Below are 22570 nucleotides of genomic sequence, written 5' to 3'. Positions count from 1 at the left end.
TCTTTATTTCCACATTGTTTGTCCGTAATGCTGCAGAGGAAATTTTGTAGCTTTCTCCGCTTCTATTTAAGATAGACGACTGGAATTTTTTTCTCGTATTTATTCGAATCCGGTGGATAGGAACCGGTTCTCATCCATACGAAAAAAAAATGTCTAGCGTCGTATTATATCCAGCTTTCTACGAATATAAAAATGTACAATCACAAGATTAAAACCAGTTTTTTTAGCCCGTGCCTTCGGCACCTCGGGTCTAAAAAACCTGGTTTTAATCTTATAATTGTGCATTCTATATCCGAAGAAACGCCGTTTATAATACGATGCGAGAAATAACTATTTAAGATTCCCAATACAATTATTTTAATTACTTGATTCGTCGGTCTGACTGTCATGTTACAAAACACAAATATTTTATGCTTAAAGGTTTCGTGACGATGAATATCTGGTCTATATAACTTACTTTGAAAGTTTGTCAATGTCCAAACACAATTTGTGCTTAGCTACTTATGAAGGTTGTCATCGGCGCGCCTTGGTTTAGTACATATTTATTATTTATATTTATGTCCACATTCTGGCAACTTCATGTCAATATTATGTCAGACATAGCCATCTTTGTTCCTATAATGATCGACTTTCAGGGTCATCATTTAAGTCACATATTATCCCTAAAATGCAAGGAGGGAGGGAAAATTGGTCTTTAAGTCTTTAAGATTTTATAATAACGTTTCCATATTCGTTGGCTTAACATCTTTGGGAATTTTTTTTATTAATTTTGATTGACTGGTTCATTTAGTTCAGTTTCCAAACGTTTCAACCACTAATTGTAATTTACAGAAGGGGCAATTTTGTGTATCATCATTGGGGAAGTACACTTATATATCGGCCATTGTCTTATATTATAAGATCTCTGCCTAAAAAGAAATATCGATAATATACAGGGTGGGCCAGATAAATCCGGACTTTTTCTTATTTTTAAACAAATGAACATAAAATCGTCAATTTTAAAGATTTTATTGAATTTTAAAAACTGGGAAGTAAACTAGGTATATGACTATTAAATTATTCAATAAAATCGCCGCCAGTCTCCATCACCGCCTTTACCCGCCCCCCAAACCGCCCCCCGACCCTGGTCACCATGTCCCTGTCCAAGATGGCGAAGTTCTCCTTGATAGTGGCAATGAGGGAGGTCTTTGTGGTATAGGCGCGTCTATTGGTTCGTGCTTTAATGGCGCTCCAGGCCCATAAGTCAATTGTATGAAGATCGGGGCTGCTGGGAGGCCACATCTCCTTAGGGACGTGAGTAACCGCAGGATCCAGATATACCCATCTTTCAAGCTACCATTCGACACGGCGGCTCTCATTTTGGCCACAATTAAGCTAGAATAACGTTTTATACCTTTTTGGAAATGGCATGAAGATTAAGCTATGGTTATCATCGTAACACATAGTCTAATACGATTTTTAAGGTTCCAAATGGGCCCATGTAGTCGAGAACCGAGAAATTTTCAAGATTTTTTACATTTTTGACACCCTAAAATCTGCCACGTTTCACTTTGCCGGAGTACTACGGCCAAACCAGATGGGATATAGCGCTCTAGTCTTTTCTAGTGTCTTCTTTAAGTATCTAACAGTATATCCAGCTAGTTTCATAAGTCTATCTCAGCTACAGATAGGCTGAGATCAGATTTAGTGGGCCCATATTGAAAATCTATGGTAAACTAGCGCTCATTTCGAATCTGCCATGTTGAACATAAGCGCTGCCAGCTCGGAGTACACGTCCTCCATCCTCCAAAAATTTTTATGGGCAAAAAGGTAATGACCCAAGCTTTTTATAGTGTGGTCAAACGTCCTGATTGGTCAAGTAGTTTTGGTGCTATGGCCGTGTGAAAAAAAGTCCGGATTTATGTGGCCCACCCTGTATCACCCACGATCACTTCTATTTAATTTGATAAATTTGACAATGTTCGTCATTTTTAAAGTGGTCATTATTGACTTGTTATCGACTTTAATAACATTTTGACGTCATACTTATAAGATATTTGGGTTTGGATATTTGAAATCTAAGATAAATTTAACGGACAACTATCTTAAAAATAAAATTCCTATATAAAAAAAATAAATTTGAGACAAATCTATATCACATTTTTAAAAGCGAAGCTTTTCTATAATTAAAGTCGGTCCATACGTCCGTAACATATAGCTTTTTTCGTTAATTTAATTTTCAAACTTTGCATGATGATTCCTGTAGTAGTTGGGTACGATTTAGAAAGCGTGGCAACTTTATTATCGATACCCGAATGTCCGTACGTCTATTTTAAACATGTTGATTTTTAACTTTTTTAACAACAATTATCTATGTGATGTAATCATGTGATTGGTCTGATTTTTGGAGTACTGATATCAACAAGATACATTATTATAAGCGAAGCATCTCTATAATCAAGTCTTAAAAATGTCAGTATGTCCTTAAACAGTATTCTGTATTTAAGAAGTTTTGTAACAAATTTACGTATAATTTTGTCAAAACTTATATATTTATAGTTTGTATATTCTGTTCTGACACTCTACACGAGTTACTGTTCGTCTGTCATACCGTTACATAGCTTCGCTTTTATGGATGTTGTCATCCTTGTTATGGTATAGATTTAAAAATAAATAAGAATGACCAAAATCGATTATCGGCTCAGTGTGAAATCAATTTATCTATCTTTCTATCTACCTGGATAGATAGATAGATAATTCTGGCTATATATACCCTGCTAAGGATAGCTAGGAATAGTGAAATGTATACTTAAAAACAGGGAGGGAGGGGACATTGGGGTGTAAATTATACTTGTACCTAAAGTTTTATAAACGCGTTCTCACATTCGTTGGATCTTTATAACCAACTATTTTATTCTACACAAGGGGTAATTTTGTTTACCATTATTAAGGATACATATCATTGTTTCATTCATTGTCTTATCACTGTGATGTATAGTCCCTTTCTTCCTGACTTAAGAGCAATGCATGTATTATATAGTTTAGCTTTTAGTTCTGGTATCCACGGTTTCGGAGCAAGTCATTGCTCTGCAACAGGATACGAACATAAAAGTGAACAGTTGTCTTAATATTAATGTTATTATTGTATGTTAACCTTGTATTGAATTAATACACTTTATAAGAATATTTAGCTGTTTGTTCTTGCTATTACTATACGTCATTTTGGCGCAGTAGTGTAGTACGAATCTATAGCTCAGATTTTCTTTTAATTGTATTATTTCTTTTCTTTTTAGTTTGTTCAGGTTTTTTTTGTGTTGGAACGATGGGATTGACCATTGAAGAGTGGAGGAAGTTGTCTCAGGATGAGAAGGATTTGCATTTGGTTAATGAGATCCATGCTCTTGGGACTAGAATTGATAATGTGGCGGCGGAGTTGGGTGGGCGTATAGCGCCACTGGAGACGAAAATTCAAGAGTTGACGGATAATGTTGATACTAATGTTGCTGCGGTTACTGGACTGGCTACTCGGATGGACGATTTGGAAGATCGTCTTAATAAGGTGGTGGAGCCTAGTGTTGATAATGATATCAAGACTGAGGATGTGACCGTTGAGAATGAGTTTATGACTGGCCAGCAGCGAATTCTTGAAAAGATTGCCCAGCAGAATAGTTTGAATGACCAGCAGAATGGTTCGAATACCCAGCAGAATGGGTCGAATAACCAGCAGAATACCCAGCAGAATGGGTCGAATAACCAGCAGAATGGTTTAAATAACTCTATGCCGTGGCAGAGGACGGCTGGTGGATCTGGAGGATTTGGAGGATCAGAAGAGAAGCCTAAATTGTTTGCTGGTGGTTCTCGACCTATTTTTGGTGGTATGCAGGGAAATGAAGATAAGATCATAAAACTTTGGGAATTGTCTAGAGTTGATGCTGTGGATAATATCTATAATGGAGTTCTTATGTGGTGGCCAGCCCTTTCTGAGGTTGATGCGGAGGATTTTAATACGCTCAATTTTTTTGAAGCTGGACTGAGTGATTCGCAGGTTAGTTGGTGTAAATCTCTTGTTTATGTACCAGATAGATCTCTGTATGTTTCGCAGGGGGAGGAGAATGTGCATAGGTACAATGAGACGTGTGCTAAACTTGATGATCAGTTCAGAAAAAATGCGCCTGAATTTGCAGTTGACGATGATGTGATTTTCTTTGATGATTATTTGGAGAGATTTTGGATGACTACTAGACGTTATCATATGACTAACCATCAAGTGTGTAAGGAAATTTTGTTTGATAAATGTGTGGGTGTAAGAACCGCTTGTGGTTATACACTAAAACCTGCTGATATGGAGAATAGACAATTAACATTAAAGGGGTACTTGTGTAAGATGCGGGAGACATTTTTACCACCCGACATGAAAAATGTGTGTAAAGATGCGTATTTGAGTGTTAAGCAACATGAGAATGATAAGATTGATGCATTTTTTGATAAGATACTATCTTTCTGGAAACGTGCGTATCCGAAACCAACTGATGATATGTTTATGGATTTCTATTCTCAAGTGTGTAATGTGGTTTTATCTCCACTTTTGGCTAATCAGATGCGTCAATTTGCATTGGATTTGGAACGTGACGGACAAGTGCGAATGATAACGAAGTTTCGGACAGAGTTAATAGTTAAAGCACAATTGATTGTTAAAGGGCTACAATTTAATCAAATTTCAGGGTCAATGGCTAGAGGATGTACAACAAACCAGATGGCTTTGGCTAAGACGATGGTTGGTGGCGTTGGTTCCAAGTCAAATCCTGTAACTATTGATCAGGTTAGTGATGAAGATAATTTGTCATTTGAAATAAATCAATGTGAAATTGATTTAGCTGATGAATTTGGTGGACCAGCTGAACTTATTCCTTTAATTGGCGCAATTCAAGGTGGATTTATTTGTTATTATTGTAACAGAAAGGGTCACATGATGAGGGATTGTTTTGATATTAGAGATAAAAAGTTGCCTAATCCTAAAGGAAAATACTTTTTGCGGTGGGGAAACAAGCCTTTTGTTCCTTATAAGACGGGGCAAAAGAGTTTTAAAAAGAATGAAAATAGTTTGGATAAAAAGAAATTGGTTGGTGAAATTGAAGGAGAGGTGAAAGAAGGGGAGGATACGAAGGAAGTGGCGCATGTCGATGGTTTAGGGGCAAACGATTATGAAGAAGACCTTGTAGCGGAAGTCGAGGCATGGAATAATGCTATTATAGATGACATTTTATGGTTTTAATGTTTTGAATGTATTATAATCATAAAACCTTATTCCATTTTTACTTGTTACGCGGCATTGTTTTGATTTATGCGCATTGTAAATAAACAACAACAAAACAAAATTAATGATAAAGAGTGAACGAAGCGACTCTAATTTTGTGATAATTTATTTTGATGGTTTATTTTGAATTATGATAAGATAACATATTGTTTATAAGCCTATATGAAATTACGAGATTATGTTATAATGGAAATCAAAATAATTAATTTAGTTTTTGATTATGTTTTGTTGAAATTAGGAAAATTCATTTTTGTTTCAGACTGTTGTGGAGTCTAACAGAGATAAGAATAATAAAAAAGTGAAAATGAAAAACGAATTAGGAATACAATTTTGTAAAATTGCTATTGAAAAATATTAAATTGAATTTTAAATTGAATTAAATTTGATAAAAATATGAAATTAGATATTTGAAAAGTATTAAATTTTGATGAAATGTGGAAAATTGTTTTTAAAGATGAGTCAGTTATTGTGATTTAAAGTATTCGATTTTAAAACAATTATATTGCGATTTAGTGATGTTGATTCAGCAAAATTTTTAATGAAGTTTAAAATTTCATGAAGCAAAATTGTTATAATGCATTAGATATAATCGTGGAGAAGTCTCTTTCTATGAAGGAAGGGAGGGGCTGTCTCTCGGAGCTGGTATGCACAAATATGGTGGAGCTGTCTCTTTTGTTGGAAGAGAAAGGGGGAGTGAACATATTTGCAACGAATATTGCACTACCTCTCAGAGTTGGTATGCGCAGATATGGGGGAGCTGTCTCTTTTGTTTGAGAGAAAGGGGGAGTGACCATATTTGCAAAGAAATTTGCACTGTCTCTCAGAGCTGGTATGCGCAATATGGGGCGGTGTATAGAGGTAGCTGAAATGAGTGGAGCGCGCCATGCGCAGAAAGTTGGGCTGCGCAGAGAAGCAAAGCTGCGCAAGAAAGTGCTCTCAGGTATTGAGATATATAGTTAGTTGAATTTCGACTTTTAAACCTTTTATACATCTCAGTTTAATCTGACAATAATAGTTTTGTTAGGTAATATTTTATTGAATTTCAATGAATTGAACTTATGGTATTTGGAAAGATTAATCTGCTTGGTGATTGATAATGTTTGATCATGTCATATTTCTTAATACAATTTCTTTTATTGTGTTACAAGTTATTGGTTCAGTGAAACATTTATTTATGGCATCTAAAATCATTGTATTAATTTTAGATTGGCTGAGAAGAGTGTTTTGTGTTGGTGATTGGGAGATACTGTCATCATTATTTATTTGATGGTGAGTTGTTATGATTTCATGTTGTTACCATTTGATTACCATTATATATATTGCTATTCGAAAAATAGTCTTGTAAATTTGTTATATATATATTGATATCAATATTAATTCTTATGTACAGTGATTTTCCATCAATTGGCATCTAAAATTTTGTAATATTTTAGATTGGTCGGAGAGAAGTTTACTGATTGTGGATTAACAGTTTGGGGAGTTTCTGTTGGCCGGAGAATTTCTGTTGTTGATTGTGGATTAGGAGATATTTTCTGTTGGTGGATGAAATATTGTCGGTGAGTGAATTGTTTTATTCAGTTTTTTTGTTATTTTTTGTAGACAGATAGATAGTTATTTGATAGACAATTGGATAGTTACAACCTCATAACTGTTGGTGTGAGTTAGATAGCTGTTTTATAAGTTTCATGAAGATTCTGAGATGGCGGCTGGAGCGGCTGAAGTCTATGTTCCAACAAAGATTGGTGGCATGGAAATCCTGACTTTAATTGATAGCGGCAATGCAAGAGGCTGCCTGATATCTCAAGTGTTGGCTAGAAAGCTTGATTGTGTGATTGAAGAAACGGATTCGAAAGCAACAGGCGTGCAGGGTTCCAGCATCAAGATTGATGGTGTTGTTCGGAATGTTGAATTTCAGATTGGAGGTCACAGTTTTCAAGAAGATTGTTTTGTTATTTCCGGTATGACTGTACCTATGAACCTAGGCAGTTATTGGTTGAACAAAAATAACGTGAAGACGATATTTGCCAAAGACGGCAACAGGATTGAGATGCATGGAATCAGTGTGAATTTAGTAGCTAAACGGAAAATTGTAGTGAAGAATTTGGTTCATACAGTTTTGGAGAAAATGGAGAAAGCAAGAACTAAGAAACCTGAGATTAATGTAGCTGAGTTACAAGACCAAAAATGGATTTGTTCATTGAAAAATCGAATAGAAATTCCTGCATTGAGTACAGTGGTGGTAGAAGTTTCAACTAAAGGAAATATGCCTGAAGGACAGTTGTGTTATATAGCTCCTAGACAAGGTTACTGTAGCCGAAACAACTTGTTGATAAACGAAGGAATTACTGAGGTGGGAAAGAACGGTAAAATTATGACTAAAATCACGAATTTTGAAACTGTTAAGAAATCTGTTCCTGCTGGTACTTTGGTTGGAAATTTGTTTGTGGCGGAGAAGATAGCAATGCTGCAAGAAAACAGGGTTAAAGAAGATGTGTCAACAACATTAAAGAAGATTCGTTTTATTAAAGATAAATTGAAGTTGGATAAAGTTCCGTTTTTAAAGGATAATGTTTCTTTGAAAGGAAGGATAGTTGGGTTGTTTTTAAAGAATTTCAAGGCATTATCGATTGATCCTACGGATATTGGATCTTGTACTTTGGAGGAGTATGATATTCAGTTGGTTCCTGGAGCTCAACCTTTCAAGAATAGGATGATTAGGCTCAATCCTCATCATGCAGAGAAACTAAAAGAACAGATTGATTTATGGTTGGAAACAGATGTGATAGAAGAATGTAATTCACCGTTTAATTCTGGAATTTTTGCTGTTAAGAAGAAAGTTGGAAATACTAACGAGGTGAAAGTCCGTTTTGTCCTGGACTACCGCTCATTAAATGAGATAACTGAGAAGATCTGTTACCCTTTGCCTAACATTGGTGAGCTGTTTGACAAACTTGGAGGAAAGAAGATTTTTACGTCTATTGACCTAACTTCAGCATACAATTCAATGCATTTGAAGGAATCTGTCAGGAAATATACAGCATTTTGTTCTAATGGACGGCAATATTGCTTCAAGAGGCTTCCGTTTGGATTGACCAATGCTCCGAGTGCCTTTGTAAAGTTGATGGATAGAGTAATGGATTTGAGTCCTGAATTAAGGGCATTTTGCCTAGTTTACCTGGACGATGTTCTTATATATAGTATGAATGTGGAGGAACATCTGGAACATTTGAATATTCTACTACGAACATTCTGTGAAGCAGGCCTCAAGATTAATCTTGGAAAATGTACATTGTTTGCAGAGGAAGTGAAATTTCTGGGCCATATTATAAATGAAGAAGGCATATTTATGGACCAAGCATATATTGAAAAGATTAAGAATTGGCCAGTACCTGAAACAGGTAAAGATATTCAAAGATTTACTGGTTTCATAAATTATTATGGTTCATATTTCAAGAATTTTTCTGATATTACAGCACCATTGAACAAATTTAGAAACAGTAGTAAAATAGAATGGGATGAAAAAAGTATGGAAGCTTTTACAAAGACTAGAGAATTGTTCTGTGAAGAAATAAGCAAATCGTTCCCGGATTGGAGAATGGAGGCTGAACCATTTGTGTTGGATACAGATTGGTCATCTACAGCTATGTCAGCGGTGTTAAGTCAAAAACAAAATGGACAAGAGAAGATGATATCGTGTTGGTCACGTGTTTGTTCAACTCATGAAGCCAATTATGCAGCACATAAAGGAGAATTATGTGCATTAGTAAATGCTGTTGAAAGATTTGAATGTTATTTGAGACACAAGAAGTTTATCGTGAGAACTGATTCAGCTGCACTGAAACATCTATCTACTTGGAGGCAGAACGGATATTTTGTTGGTCTCACCATAAGGTGGATAAATTTTTTATCCACCTTCAGTTATGAGGTTGTACATAGGCAGGGCAAGATGCATACTAATGTTGATATATTGTCACGTACTGCATTAAAGGATAGTAAAGATAGGATATCTAAATTATCGACAGACGAACAAGGAGAGTTAATATTGGATACTGTATATCAATTGGAAGATCCTAAATTATGTCTTATTGCAGGAATTGGAGCAGAGACGGCCAGTCAAATATCATCCAGATTGAAGGCGAGAGAGTTTAGTCGTAGCCTGGAGAAGGATCCTGTTTTAGTTGAGGTGAGGAAATTTATTGTAAATAATGTCAAACCTACGTCCAGAGAATTGTCTCAAATGCCTTATCGTGGTAAACAAATATTAAGATTTTTTGAACATCTGAGTTATAAGGATGGTTTAATTATCCTGACTTCACCTATGCGGCTTCAGAAAGAATTTCAATTTATTGAACGGGTAGTGGTACCTATTGGAATGTACAATAAAGTTTTCTTGTTAGCTCATGCAGATGTTACAGCGGGGCATAGGGGTTATTTGGAAACTTTGAGCAGGATTAATCGTCACTTCATTTTGCCCTATGTAGCTAAATATGTAGCGGCGGCAGTTGCAAATTGTGTCATTTGTTTGAATAGACGTAAAAAACCTAAACATAATCATAATATAGAATTTTCTCCTTTGGCTGGGGAAGCTATGGCAGAGTTGGCCATAGATGCTTTAGGTCCTTTGAATGAGTGTGAATATAATGGAGTCATTTGTAAGCACATTTTAATAGTAGTTGATAGTTGTACTAGATATGTGTGGTTGTTTGCTATTGAGGATGTTAAAGCTGAAACAATTATTGAATGTCTGAAATTTAATTTATTTTCTGTTTGGGGACTATGCGAGCGAATTAGGACTGACAATGCACAAAGCTTCAAATCAAAAGTTTTTAGGGAAGTTTGTTTAAGGTTGGGAATTGAACAAATTTTTATCCCTCCAAGATCAGCAAATTCGAATTACAGTGAAAGATACAACCAATCGGTGTATTCGTTTCTTAAGACTGATTTACGTTTTCAAGATGGAGATTGGGCTTATAAACTTAAAGCTACACAATTTTGTATGAACACTTCTTTCAATCGGAGGTTAGGATGTTCCCCATATTTTAAGATGTTCCTAAGAAACCCTAAGCTTCCACTTGACTCATTTGACCCGTTAACACGCTCGAAAATTAAACATATGAATTTTTCAGAGTTATTGGAGTGCCTTGACAAGAATTGGAGGACTGGACAAGAAAGAACTGAGAAGTATTTGCAGGTAGAAAATACAGAAAGGATAGGTAGGCCGGTAGCTATAAATTCCTATTGTTACATTTTTTATGACGTCACAACGATTGGTGTAGCTCGTAAACTCTGCTCGTTATGGGTGGGTCCGTGTTTAGTGACAAAAGCAATTTCTGATAGTTTATTCGAGGTTCAACCCCTTGAAAAGTGTAGATTGAAAGATAAAGGGGTGAGAATTGTACCAAGAGATAAAATATATGTTATTGAGAGTACTTTAGACTTGACTCCAGATGAAAAGATTGACTTAGTGATTACAGATGAATGTTTTTCTGTGGATAATACCTTGAAAGTAAACTATGACTTTCCCAATACTTTGAGAAATTTAACTTGTTCAGGCGTTTCTGAAGAGGAGAATAGTTGTGGCGCTAGTCCAGAGGTGGTTGGAAGGCGGAAGGATGGACAGGTAACACCAGAATTTTTGGAGAAATCTTTTTTGGGTGTTGGGTTGTCACAGCAAAGGTCAAATGTATCTCAGAATAATGAAAATTTAGATGATTTAGTTGAGGATCTTAGTGATACTTTGGAAAGTACTCATATTTCTGATAGTGTAGATTCAAATGATATGACTGACAAAACTAAGTTAGACTCTACATATTCTACTATTAGTAAGGATAGTGTTTTTCATGGGGATTATGCCTCTGATAATAGCTTAGTAGACAACAGTTTGGGTGTAGAGGATGTTAACATGGAATCTGCTAGAGAGTTAGAGTCTCGGATGAGTATTTTAGAGGACACTTTTCCAAAATTGCAAAGTAAAATTGTAAACTTGGAACAACGAAGGGGAAGTGTTAAACGAGGTAGAGATGTTGAGGAGGATGAATTAGATAGATCGTTAGATAATGCAAAATCGCAAAAAATGTCTGAGACTATTCCTGTTAAGGGTCGTCCTAAAGGTTCTACAAATGAAGTGCAATTACAAAAATTAGAAGAGGATAGACAAAACAGAGAAAAGGACAGATTAGAACGTTATTCAGTAGCCGATGTAGTAACTAGGAACCTCGCAAAATTGATTAAAAAATAATATTTGTAATAATTTGTATAATATTTGCAGGAGAAGAGATTACCACGAGAACCGTAGAGAGCGTGATGACAAGAGAGGAAGCGGCGGTGGTGATAGACATCGTGGAGATCGTGGAGATCGTGGAGATCGTGGAGATCGTGGTATGCGCAAGAGGTCACCGGACGCTTGTAGTTCAAAGAGTGGACGTGCTGGACCAGTACCTGTGAAAAAATCCAAGGATGAAAGAGGAGTCAGGTACTTGGATATTTTGTTATTTGTTGTTGTGATGCAGGTTTATTGTTTGATTGTTGTTGGTGGTATGTATACGTCACAGGATCCACGGTTAGCAGCTTATGATTGTTCTCAAATAAGTAATGTTGAACTTAGATCAGCTGCCTGTTTGCATGATAGGATGGAACCGGTCAGATCTGTGGAATTGTTGGGGTTAGCAGAAACCGATTTTATATTGTCAGAAGCCATTAGTTGTGAGGTTAGACTAAAATTGGAGCGCTGGTTTTGCGGTACCGCGAGTCATGTGCACGTACTAGACGTGCCACATGAAAAACAGGTAGAGTTGAGTATGGACGAATGTAGGAGGGTTTTTCATTCTGGCAAGTATCAGCATGATGGAATTAGTTTTAAAGTAAATATAGATTTGCCAACAGTTCACAGTTTCACAGTTAATGGAACATTGTCACCTTTCTGGGATGTTGGTGGTGAAAATATTCAATGCAAGACACTGGGAATATATGCGCACAATATGTGGTTCAATTTAGGTTTTGCTGTTGGGACTTTGCATATTTTAGTAAAAAATACACCCGTTTTGATCAAGGGAAATGTTGTTATGGATTATGATAAAAAGACGATTGTGGCGAATTTTGAAGATAATCATTTGTGGGCAACATCAACTTCTCCATATTTTCCGTATGTAGTACGAAAACCGGCCAGTAATTTTAAGGTAGTTTTTCAAGATACATTCAATTTAACTACTTGGAATGAACAACTTTTTGTTTCTAACTTGGAAAGGAATATTTTAGTTAAAATTATGGGAACAGAGAAACTTACTTTGCAGCATCTGGATTTCAACATTTTTGTAACAGAATTAGAGGGTATCAAGTTTTTAGAGGAACCGAAGGCGGCTGTTAGAAGTTATTTTGGGGATTTGTTAAAACAGGAAGCTAGATTTGATTTGAATGCTATGTTTTTGGCTAGTAGAGAAAGAAACGAGAGGATGATGGAACTTTTTAGTATTTCTAGATGTGCTCAAACAGAAGTTAGGTCAAATGTACAGATGCATCATGGGTTCAGAATTATATACCTGGGAGAAATTGCTAAGTATGAAAAGTGTACAGCGGTTGAAATTCCAGTAAAGTTAGGTGTGGATTATGGATGTGCAGTAGGACACTTAATGGTGGATTATAAAGGTGAAACAGTTGGAATACAAGAATATAGTAGAATGATTGTAGCAGTAGAGGATATAAAATTGTTAAATTGTTCGCAAAGTCCGGTATTTTTGAAGTTGACAGCTAATTTGTTCCTTGGGAATCAGGGGCAGGGACTCGAACTTCTGCATATTGCCAATGAAAAATCAGAACACGTGGGACAAAAGATTTTTCTGAACGATGAAAAGGTGTTTATTGCTGACTTTAATAAGACTATTAAATATCAGGGATTAGAGGATTTTGAGGATTTTAATGGACAAGCTTCTAAATTGGATTTTGTTGATCATAAGTTGTCATTTTTCGAACAGGTTACAGGTCCTTGGTTTGGTCTAGAACATTTGTTCAAGGATATATTACCATTGTTTGCCAAGTTTGTTTTGATTGTGTTAATGTTGTTGTTAGGTATAATTCCTATGTTGGCATTGTTGTATTGTTGTTGTTCATGGTGTCATAAAAAAAGATTTACTGAGGCAGAATTTAATGCTAGATCTTAAATTTTTTATGCTGAAATTTAATTATATTGTATTTTTGCAGTTTGGTTACGGCGGCAACAATGAATCAAAAGTTATTGAGCAATGAAGAAGATGGTCGCCACAAACAATCTGCCAATGAAGGAAATCAAGTCAAACCTGGTCTACCAGTATCTGCATTGATCAGCAACTCTGCATCCCGGCTGGTGTTGGTAATGTCGCGCGTTGAGCTGCCCACGTTGAGTGTGGGCAGGGCGACAAAGAACATATTTTTGAGCAGTGAGGACATGCCACTGGCAGATTTAGCTCGTCTTATTGATAATGAACCAAGGTTTAAGTTGAATTTGATAAACATGTTATCAGTGCAGTTGGAGATGGGGAGATGCATCCACTCCATAGACTGGCCTGTGGACAGGATCCCTATCTTTACCAGCCAGAATTCAAGATACCTCAACCTGATGGCGGCTGGTGAGCATTCTAAAGCTATAAATAAAAAGTTGTCATGGAACGAGACAACTAGTTTGAATAAATTGAGTGCGACCCTATTTCTCTCTAAGCTTGTTTGCGAAAATTTACCAAGTTTGGTATTGCTTGCTAAGATTGAATACCTGGATGGAGATGAGAGAAAAAGCTGTCAAACGTTGGGCGAATTGTTACCCATAATCAAACATATGGGGGAACTTGAGGATTGGCTTCAACTTTCAAAAATTGACGTCATACCTGCAGATGGTAAAATGAGCCTTCAGACGGTGTTAAGAACGGTGGTGGGTAATAGCGTTGATCCGAGGTTGAAGACGCAGGTTGTGTCAGCTATCCGGCTCCTGGCACATTGGAAAGATGTCGTGAATAAAGTAAGCTTTATTCTGAAGCAAATGCCATCCACAACTTTGTTAGAGTTACAGAAAGATTGGCTTGATGGAAAGTCTGAACAGGATTTGAGTGCTAAAGTGTTTATTGACTCCATTCAGGTGAATGAATACATGAACTTATCAATCTACATTCCACGTATTATAAACGTGAATTCGGTGAGTCTAATCACCAGTGGAGAGATGCCTGCTGAGATACGTTATGTTAGATTGGATGGTCAAAGAGACATAATTGATAACCTGGTGAGTGCCACATATGCAGGTAGTCTGATGAATGATAAAGTAGACTCCAGAGTTTTGACCTGGCAAATGCAGATGCGCTGCAAGCGTCTTCGTCCGACTCTAGCCAAGCAGATATTGTTATGTGATCCAAATACCACTTTAGAGAATGTAGTGAAGGAAATCAAACTGGAGTTGGATGGAAACGTTTATACAAGTTTGTTGACAACCAATATTGAGTGGAAGTTTAATCCTGAACACAAAGTAAATGAGTGGTTCGAGGGTGATTTCAAATTGGTTACTCGGTTTGGGGATCCTGTTTGTGTTCAGATGGATCAGCCCTTAAATCCGAACATTCCTGTTTGTCTGGACCTTGAATTGTCAAATCAGCAATGGCGTGTTGATGAACAAGTGAGGGAGGAAATGAGGTTGGAACACACGCCTGGAATATTGATGATGCTTGATAAATTTGGAGAAGAGGTTAGTCGTAAGCATCAAAAGATTTTGGATAATCAGGAGGAGGTTGATAACGTTGCAACCTCGATTTCGGTTGCGGTTAATAACGGATTTGAAAGATGTCTTCATATGCTTGGTGATACTGAGGCAAGGATGTCTCAAGACGGCTTGTGTGATGAGACCGCAAAACTTGGAGTGAATGATGAGGAAGCTATCATGCCCATGGATATTGAAGAATCTGGCAAGAAGAGCAGATCATCTGGAAAAAGAAAGTAATAATTATAGTTTATGTGTATTAATTCATATTTTATTTTATTTTATGTATTTAATATTTGTTGAGGCAGTAGTAGTCTCAGAAAAAGTTTAAAATTCATGTTTCATATTAATGCTCTATAATACTATGCTTAAATCTGATGGTTATATGTTAACCAATGTTATTTTTATATCATGTATTTATGATAACTATGTAATTAATGCATTAGGTGTTAATCAATGCATTTTTCAATGATTATATGTTAATCAATGTTTTTTTCTTAAAAAAAATATTAAAAAGAAAAAAAAAAACACATAAAGAAAAAAGGAAAATAAAAAAAACACAAAAAGAGTTCTAAGGAACCAAAATAAATTAAAAAAAATGTGTATATGAAGTGTTTAAAGATCTGGAATAAAAATATATAAAAAACAAAAAAAATATGACAGGTGTCATACCAGATCAACTATTATCTATTTAATAAGCGTTCAACGCTACTTATAATATCTATGATAAATAACATGTAAAACCTATTGTATATTTAATCTGAAATATTACAGTTTGAAATCCAGGTTCATGTTAAAGCCAGGGAGAAATGTGATGTATAGTCCCTTTCTTCCTGACTTAAGAGCAATGCATGTATTATATAGTTTAGCTTTTAGTTCTGGTATCCACGGTTTCGGAGCAAGTCATTGCTCTGCAACAGGATACGAACATAAAAGTGAACAGTTGTCTTAATATTAATGTTATTATTGTATGTTAACCTTGTATTGAATTAATACACTTTATAAGAATATTTAGCTGTTTGTTCTTGCTATTACTATACGTCATCACTTAAGATCACTGCCTTATAACCATGCAAATCTTTCTAACAATTGCAGTCTAGCTGTTTCCAAGATCTTACAGACAACCATCCTATTACTTTAGTTTAGGAAATAACACTCTATATTACTGAAGGGGTAGGTCCACGGATAATGGATAGGACAATGGACAATAAATTAATCTTCATTCAATGAATATGTTTGAAATATTCTTTTTAATATGAGGGGGAAGAAAGGTCTGTAGATTTGACATCACATCCCACCTCCACCGATTATAAAGTTGTTGCAATGGATATAGAATATACGTGGATATTATGACAGGGGATAAATTCTCGTCAATTTAGGTTACTAAAATGGACATAATTATTGGTCAGTTCGATTATCCAGTATGAGGGAAAGATGGGATAAATGGGGTGGAAGGCGGGGGGGGGGGGGGGGGCGTTTTTTTAGCCAGTTACACGTTTCACTTAATTGGAGTGCATGAGAATCTGGTGTAAGATCCAAGTAATAATAAATCCATTGTTGTTGCTATACATTTTTAGTGGTTTTGTGTGTGTGTGTGTGTGAGTGTGTGTAACCAGATTTTACACAGAATGCGTAAAACTCGTGTGAACACAACATTCCCACAGACAAACACACAGAAACACACACACACACAGAAAAACACACAAAAAAGTAATAATGATATAACTTCTACACGTGTAGCTTTTTTCGTCTGTGGAGTTATTTTGTGTTGTACTACACTTCTGATCTAGTTTTAGCGTTGCTTTAACAATAAGGTCGATAAGTATTTATGCAATAATAATGAAAAAAATGCTTAATGACCCTAAACAAGATATAGGCAATATAGGCAAACTGTCATATAGACAGACACATTACACCCTACTTAAGTAGATAGACAAACGACTAATGATTTTCTAAAAAATTTTAAAGACCTTTCAGACAGACAGACATGTAGCGCAGTTATAAAATATTGATTCCTGTAATGAAACAAGTCCTATTTAATTTATTTCTAGCTCTTATAGAAAAGTTATTTCTCGTATCGTATTATAAACAGCTTTCCGCAGATATAGAATGTACAATTATAAGAATAAAACCAGTTTTTTTAGCCCCGAGATGCCGAAGGCACGGGCTAAAAAAACTAGTTTTAATCTTATGATTGTACATTTCTATATTCGTAGAAAACTGGATATAATACGATGCTAGACATAGTTTTTTCGTATGGATGAGAACCGGTTCCTATCCACCGGATTCGAATGAATACGAGAAACAATTTACTGTTCTTTGGTAACGTTGTTGTACACATAAGTAAGTATATCCTTAAAATAGATATGGGTAATAAAATAATAAAGACTTCTGTAAATAAAAAAGAATAATTAAACAAAGGTTGAAGTACCCTACCACGTGGATAACCTAACCCTAGCGGAGAATTAGCCTGCAGGGCTATTTACTTATCTACTTTTATTTGCTTGACCTTTGTCTGGAAGTCATAACTGTGGATAATAAGGCGTTGCACCTGTTAGTGGTTCATTGCATAACACATAGTGCAACCCTGGCATAGTAGCTGGAACTATATGATTTATTTTTCTGTATATTTATATCTCTCCCTGGCAAGGGTTGTTTTTCCATAAGGCTCCTCAAAATTTGGTCATTTGTTAAAACTTAAATCAGGTTTTAGTAGAGATCTAAAGGGATAAGACAATGGACGATACATTGATATGCATCCCAAAGAATGAACAAAAGACCTCTTTCGTATCCAAAGTTTTTGATGCTACGAATAAGATAACATGGTTGTAAAACTTTGGGTACCAGTGTAATTTACCTTTCATTGTCCCCTCCCTTCTTCCCTTGATATTAGGCAACAATTTGTAACTTTCCATACTGTAAAAAAATACCCTTTTCTTAGAGTTTTCCTTCTGACCCTTTTAAAAATATTTAATATATCCATAGCAACTATATATCTTGACCATGACAGACAAAAATCTTTATATGAAAGTAACAGGATGTATGTCTGTCTGTGTGTTTGTACAGAAAGATCTCACATACAGCATGATATTAAATAATTGGTTTATGCTACCAAATGTGAATGACCCTCTTAATTGGATCAATTAGCCACAAGACTTAAAAATTCTCTTTAATTTCAAAAAGTTGAAAGTCATGCAAAAGATCAGATTAAATATTCATATTTTTTTACTTATGGATATCATTGCGCTTGTTTGAATCAGGTATCTTAAAGGAAAAGACAACGGACGATGAATTAATGTAGATTTCTAAGTATAATCAACAAAATTGTATATAAAATTGATCAATTAAGATTTAAAGTCCCCAAAGTTTTAAACCAACGAAGGGTAGAACATAACTTTGGGACCGTACTAATATAATTTAAAATCCAGTGGCCCCTCCCCTCGCTCCTGGTTTGAATACATTAATTTTAAAATGATGTTGTCAACTTTAATAATGATAATTTCATGTAAGATTAAAAGAAGGAGACATTTATTCAAAAAATTTTATAAAGTAATGTTTTTGTTTGATTTTAACATGTTTTATCACTATTTTCTTATTCTTGCTTTATGGGTTGAAATAAAATAAGTGACATGGTGTTTGTCTGTATATTTAAAGGGAAAGAACTTGCTAACCGTTGAACTGATATGGCTCTCCTTTACTGTAAAGATTCTAATTGGTGCAGGGAAGGTTTAAAACTATTTTAAATAGGGAACCTACACCCTCCAAAGAGAAATCGCTCTAGTAATTTATGGGGATAGATTCTAAAAATACTTTTTCACAAACTTCAATCAATTAAAATCGACACATAAATGTCCGTATTACTTTATGATTTAGAGACTGTTATATTTTATTTTAAAACTTCAATTAGATTTGAAATAGCAAATTCTTAGTATATCAAAATTGCCCCTTGTTTGAAAAGTATAGACCTGCTGTTATAAACCAACCGATCAAAATTTAACAAATTTCTATCTCAAACTTTGGGTACCAGTAAAATTTACAGTCCAATATCCTCCAAACACTACAAGATACTTTTACGCTACATTGTTGGAAAACCAAGTTATATCACATGTAATTACTCTTGAAAGGTGTCCATGCATTGTAGCTATTGATAAAAAGTCGGATAGTAAATTATGTTTGAATCGAGGTTGTCTAACACCTCGTCATAATAAAGACATTAAAAACAGGTTAGTCATATGCTTGCAATTATTCTATTTGGGGAAAGGCTTGTACCGAGTCATCATCACGGAAAGTAAGAACTTTCATAAAAAAGTGTGTATAACTAAAGAACGTTAGAGCACAAACACCAATAGCTATCAATTAGGGAATGCCTTGGTTTAAAACAGGCACATCTTATTACTATGTAAATTATAAAATTTGATTTTTTTATGGAAACATCCAATAATTTTTTATCCGTCCATGTGAAATAAAATAATAGACTTTTTTGTTACCAGATTAAATTACTTGTTCCAGTGAGGAATTTGAAATAAGTTCTTTTAATTTGGGGGAAAATCTGCTACTCTTAGTAGTAGTTGTTCTACATTTATAGTGGTTGCTGTCAACGTGGATTCCTGTAGCAATGGGGAATAATTTTGCAGTAATAACAACACATGATCAATTAGATAAATCCTAGTACAATAGGTTACAATGTTATAAGGGTAGCAAGTCTAAATTTTTGTCTTAAAGGGTTAGTGTAACTCAATCGGACTTACAAAAATAACTTACTAATTTAAAAAATAGATTGTTTGTTTGTCTAATTTGTTGATTAATTTGAACATTTGTCCTATTATTAAAAATAGCAAGGTTATTTTGTCTAAAGCTTAAGATTTCTATAACCACTAAACTGATGTGTTCTCTTTTTTTATGGAAGAACCACATAGGTTCTGGGATGGTTTAGGCTATTCTTTTTAATATATAAGCTTGGAGGCTTGAGATGAGGTTTAAGGCTATTTTTCTACCCCCTCTGCTGACCCCTTCTAATGAAGAGTCCTTAGATGCTAGTAGTGCAGCCGCTGGTTTACAATATAAAAACCGAAATACTAAACATTAATACATTCAAATTCCTCACTATAAAAAAATTATCCGTTTAATTGTTCATTTATAAAATCTTGTTATAACAAATTGATATCTTTGAAAATAAATTGTTTGTTTTTGTTAGAAACATTTTTTATGTTTGAAAACAATACTATTTATATACTATAGAAGTAATGTGTGTCTGTGTGTTCTTTAATATCTTTAAAACTGTCCATTTAAAAAGTCTTATTACAATAAGTTTTTTTGTGGTTAGTATACCCCTTAAGATTTAAAGAAACGGCAATTATATTATTTGAAGTCATGTTTTAAGCTATTTTTACTTTAAAGAAAGGAATGATTTATAGTAAAAGTCTTAATGGATAAGATAATGCACTATAAGTTGATGCATATCCTCATTTATAGTAAACAAAATTATCCCTTATGTAAATTATTGGAAAAAAGTTTAAAAATTGTACATTTGCACAAAAAAAAATTAAATTAAATGAAAGTCCCCAACGTTTTTTAGCTATCGCATGTTTACAGTCTAATGTTCCCTTTCTCCCTGCCATTGCCTTTAGACAGTATCCAAAACTTTTTTGGGATCAAAAACTTTGGGTACTTTAGTTGTATTGTAACCTGTAGCTATCTGTGTTTAAAATTTTCAACCAACAAATTAATTCTACAAGAGGGGTAATTTTATTTATCATTATTGGGGATTGTACATTATCTTACAGTCCCTTGTCTTATCCCTTAAGAAACCCTGACAAAACCAGTAAAACAGAGCTGGATCTTTAAATCATTTTAGTGGTGAGCCAGATCGGGATGCGCCGAATTTCAGCCAATTACAGCGCGGCATTTCTTAAAATGCTGTGCTCTCATTGGTGGAAAGTTGGCTCACCCCGATCTGGCTCGCCACTAAAATGATTTAAAGATCCAGCTCAGTTCATTTAAATTTTATTCCTAATTTTCCTCGTATTTTAATAATATAAATGCAGAATTAATTCTATATTCCATTAAAAAAATATGAATTTCATGATGGCCCTACCCCCGACTGATTTAGATATCATAAAGTCAACGCATACAGGGATAGGCCAATAAAAAATAAATTAATATCATCCCTTTAAATTAGATTAAACAACCAAAGGGCTAGTTTCACGAAATGCATTTGAACTTAATTTAGTGAGCCGCATATTTTTTGCTAGTTAATGGGTTAAAGTACATTTATATAGCATATACTTGAAATAAATTCAATTTTCTACCACGTAGTTTTTAAAATATCAAGACTTGAAAATTGTCTTTTTGTAATATATGCAATTTAAAAATAAGATTTTCAAGTCTTGATATTTTCAAAACTACGTGGTAGAAAATTGAAATTCCTTCAAATATATGCAATATACATGTAGTTTAACCATTTAACCAGGATAAAATGTGCGGTTCACTAAATTAAGTTCAAATGCATTTCGTGAAACTACCCCTTTTATTGACATTTACATATACCTCTTTTTTCTTACTTGGTATAAAGCCCAAGTATACAAAGATAAGACAATTAACGATATATTGATACACATTACCAATGATGATAAACAAAACTATTTCTAAACTAAATTAATATTATTGGTAGAAAAGGTTAGACACTTTTAAAATCTTCTATAATCAAGGTTTAATACAAGTTTTAAGTCAACTAACTTGAGTATGATTATAAAACTTTGGGTACCAGTGTAATTAACATACCAATGTGCCCTCCCTCCCCCTGCATAAAGTCAGTCTGATTAATTTCGGCAAAGGTAAGATCTTACATTTGAATGTATCAAAATATTTTTAAAATCCACCAAAACCTATTTATCATATAAAAGTAGCAGGTAATCTGTCAGTCTATATGTTGCTAACCTTACGAATGAAATTGGAAAGAGACCTCTAGATAATAATTAGATGACTTTTATGTACCTTATAACAACAAGCATATTTTAAAAGCGCCGCTACTCTACAATTGTGGTTTGTCTGTGAGCCTGTACGCCAAAAATACAAATATCTATAATACAAAGTAGAATGATGTCTGTCCGTCTGTCCGTCCATCTGTCCGTCCGTCCGTCCGTCTGAAGCTTAAGATCTCGGTATACCTATTGGTCCTTTGGTGGTTTTAAGCTATTTTCTTGGGGGGTGGGACACCCCCAACCCCCCCAAAAACAAAAAAAATCTCCCCCATTTTTTTTTTTTGTAAGAAATATCCTTGGTCCTTTGTAGAAGATTTCCTTTGTGGAAGATTTCCTTTGTAGAAGATTTCCTTTGGGGAATATTTCCTTTGTAGAAGATTTTCTTGGTCCTTCTTATTATTTTTTTTTACAAATTTCACCTTACACTTTTTTTACCATCTCTTGGGGCAAAGCCCCTAGAGGCTAGGGGCGAAGCCGCTAGTATAATTATAAGGGGGAATAGTTAATGACACAATGCTGATTATATATATGCAGGGGGGGGGGGGAGATGATATTGGACTATAAATTATACTGGTACCCAAAGTTTTATAA

General features: G+C 34.8%; 2 protein-coding genes across 2 annotated transcripts in view; one reads left to right on the top strand and one right to left on the bottom strand.

Annotated features, from left to right (window-relative positions):
- The window catches only part of LOC145322973 (uncharacterized), a 207016-nt gene that overhangs the window by 60867 nt on the left and 123579 nt on the right, over window positions 1-22570 (bottom strand). The gene's annotated exons all lie outside the window — the stretch shown is intronic.
- Window positions 9792-15239, top strand: LOC145323444 (uncharacterized). Its single transcript, XM_080165847.1, has 5 exons — window positions 9792-10484; window positions 10846-10913; window positions 11562-11765; window positions 13487-14987; window positions 15024-15239. Exons 1-5 carry the CDS (start codon window positions 9882-9884, stop codon window positions 15237-15239), a joined length of 2592 nt encoding a protein of 863 aa, XP_080021973.1. The 5' UTR covers window positions 9792-9881.

The sequence above is a fragment of the Acartia tonsa genome, chromosome 6, assembly GCF_053477335.1.
Source record: "Acartia tonsa isolate MP-2025a chromosome 6, ASM5347733v1, whole genome shotgun sequence".
Taxonomy (NCBI): domain Eukaryota; kingdom Metazoa; phylum Arthropoda; class Copepoda; order Calanoida; family Acartiidae; genus Acartia; species Acartia tonsa.
The sequence above is the reverse complement of the archived record's forward strand: the minus strand, read 5'-3'. Positions and strand labels throughout refer to the sequence as shown.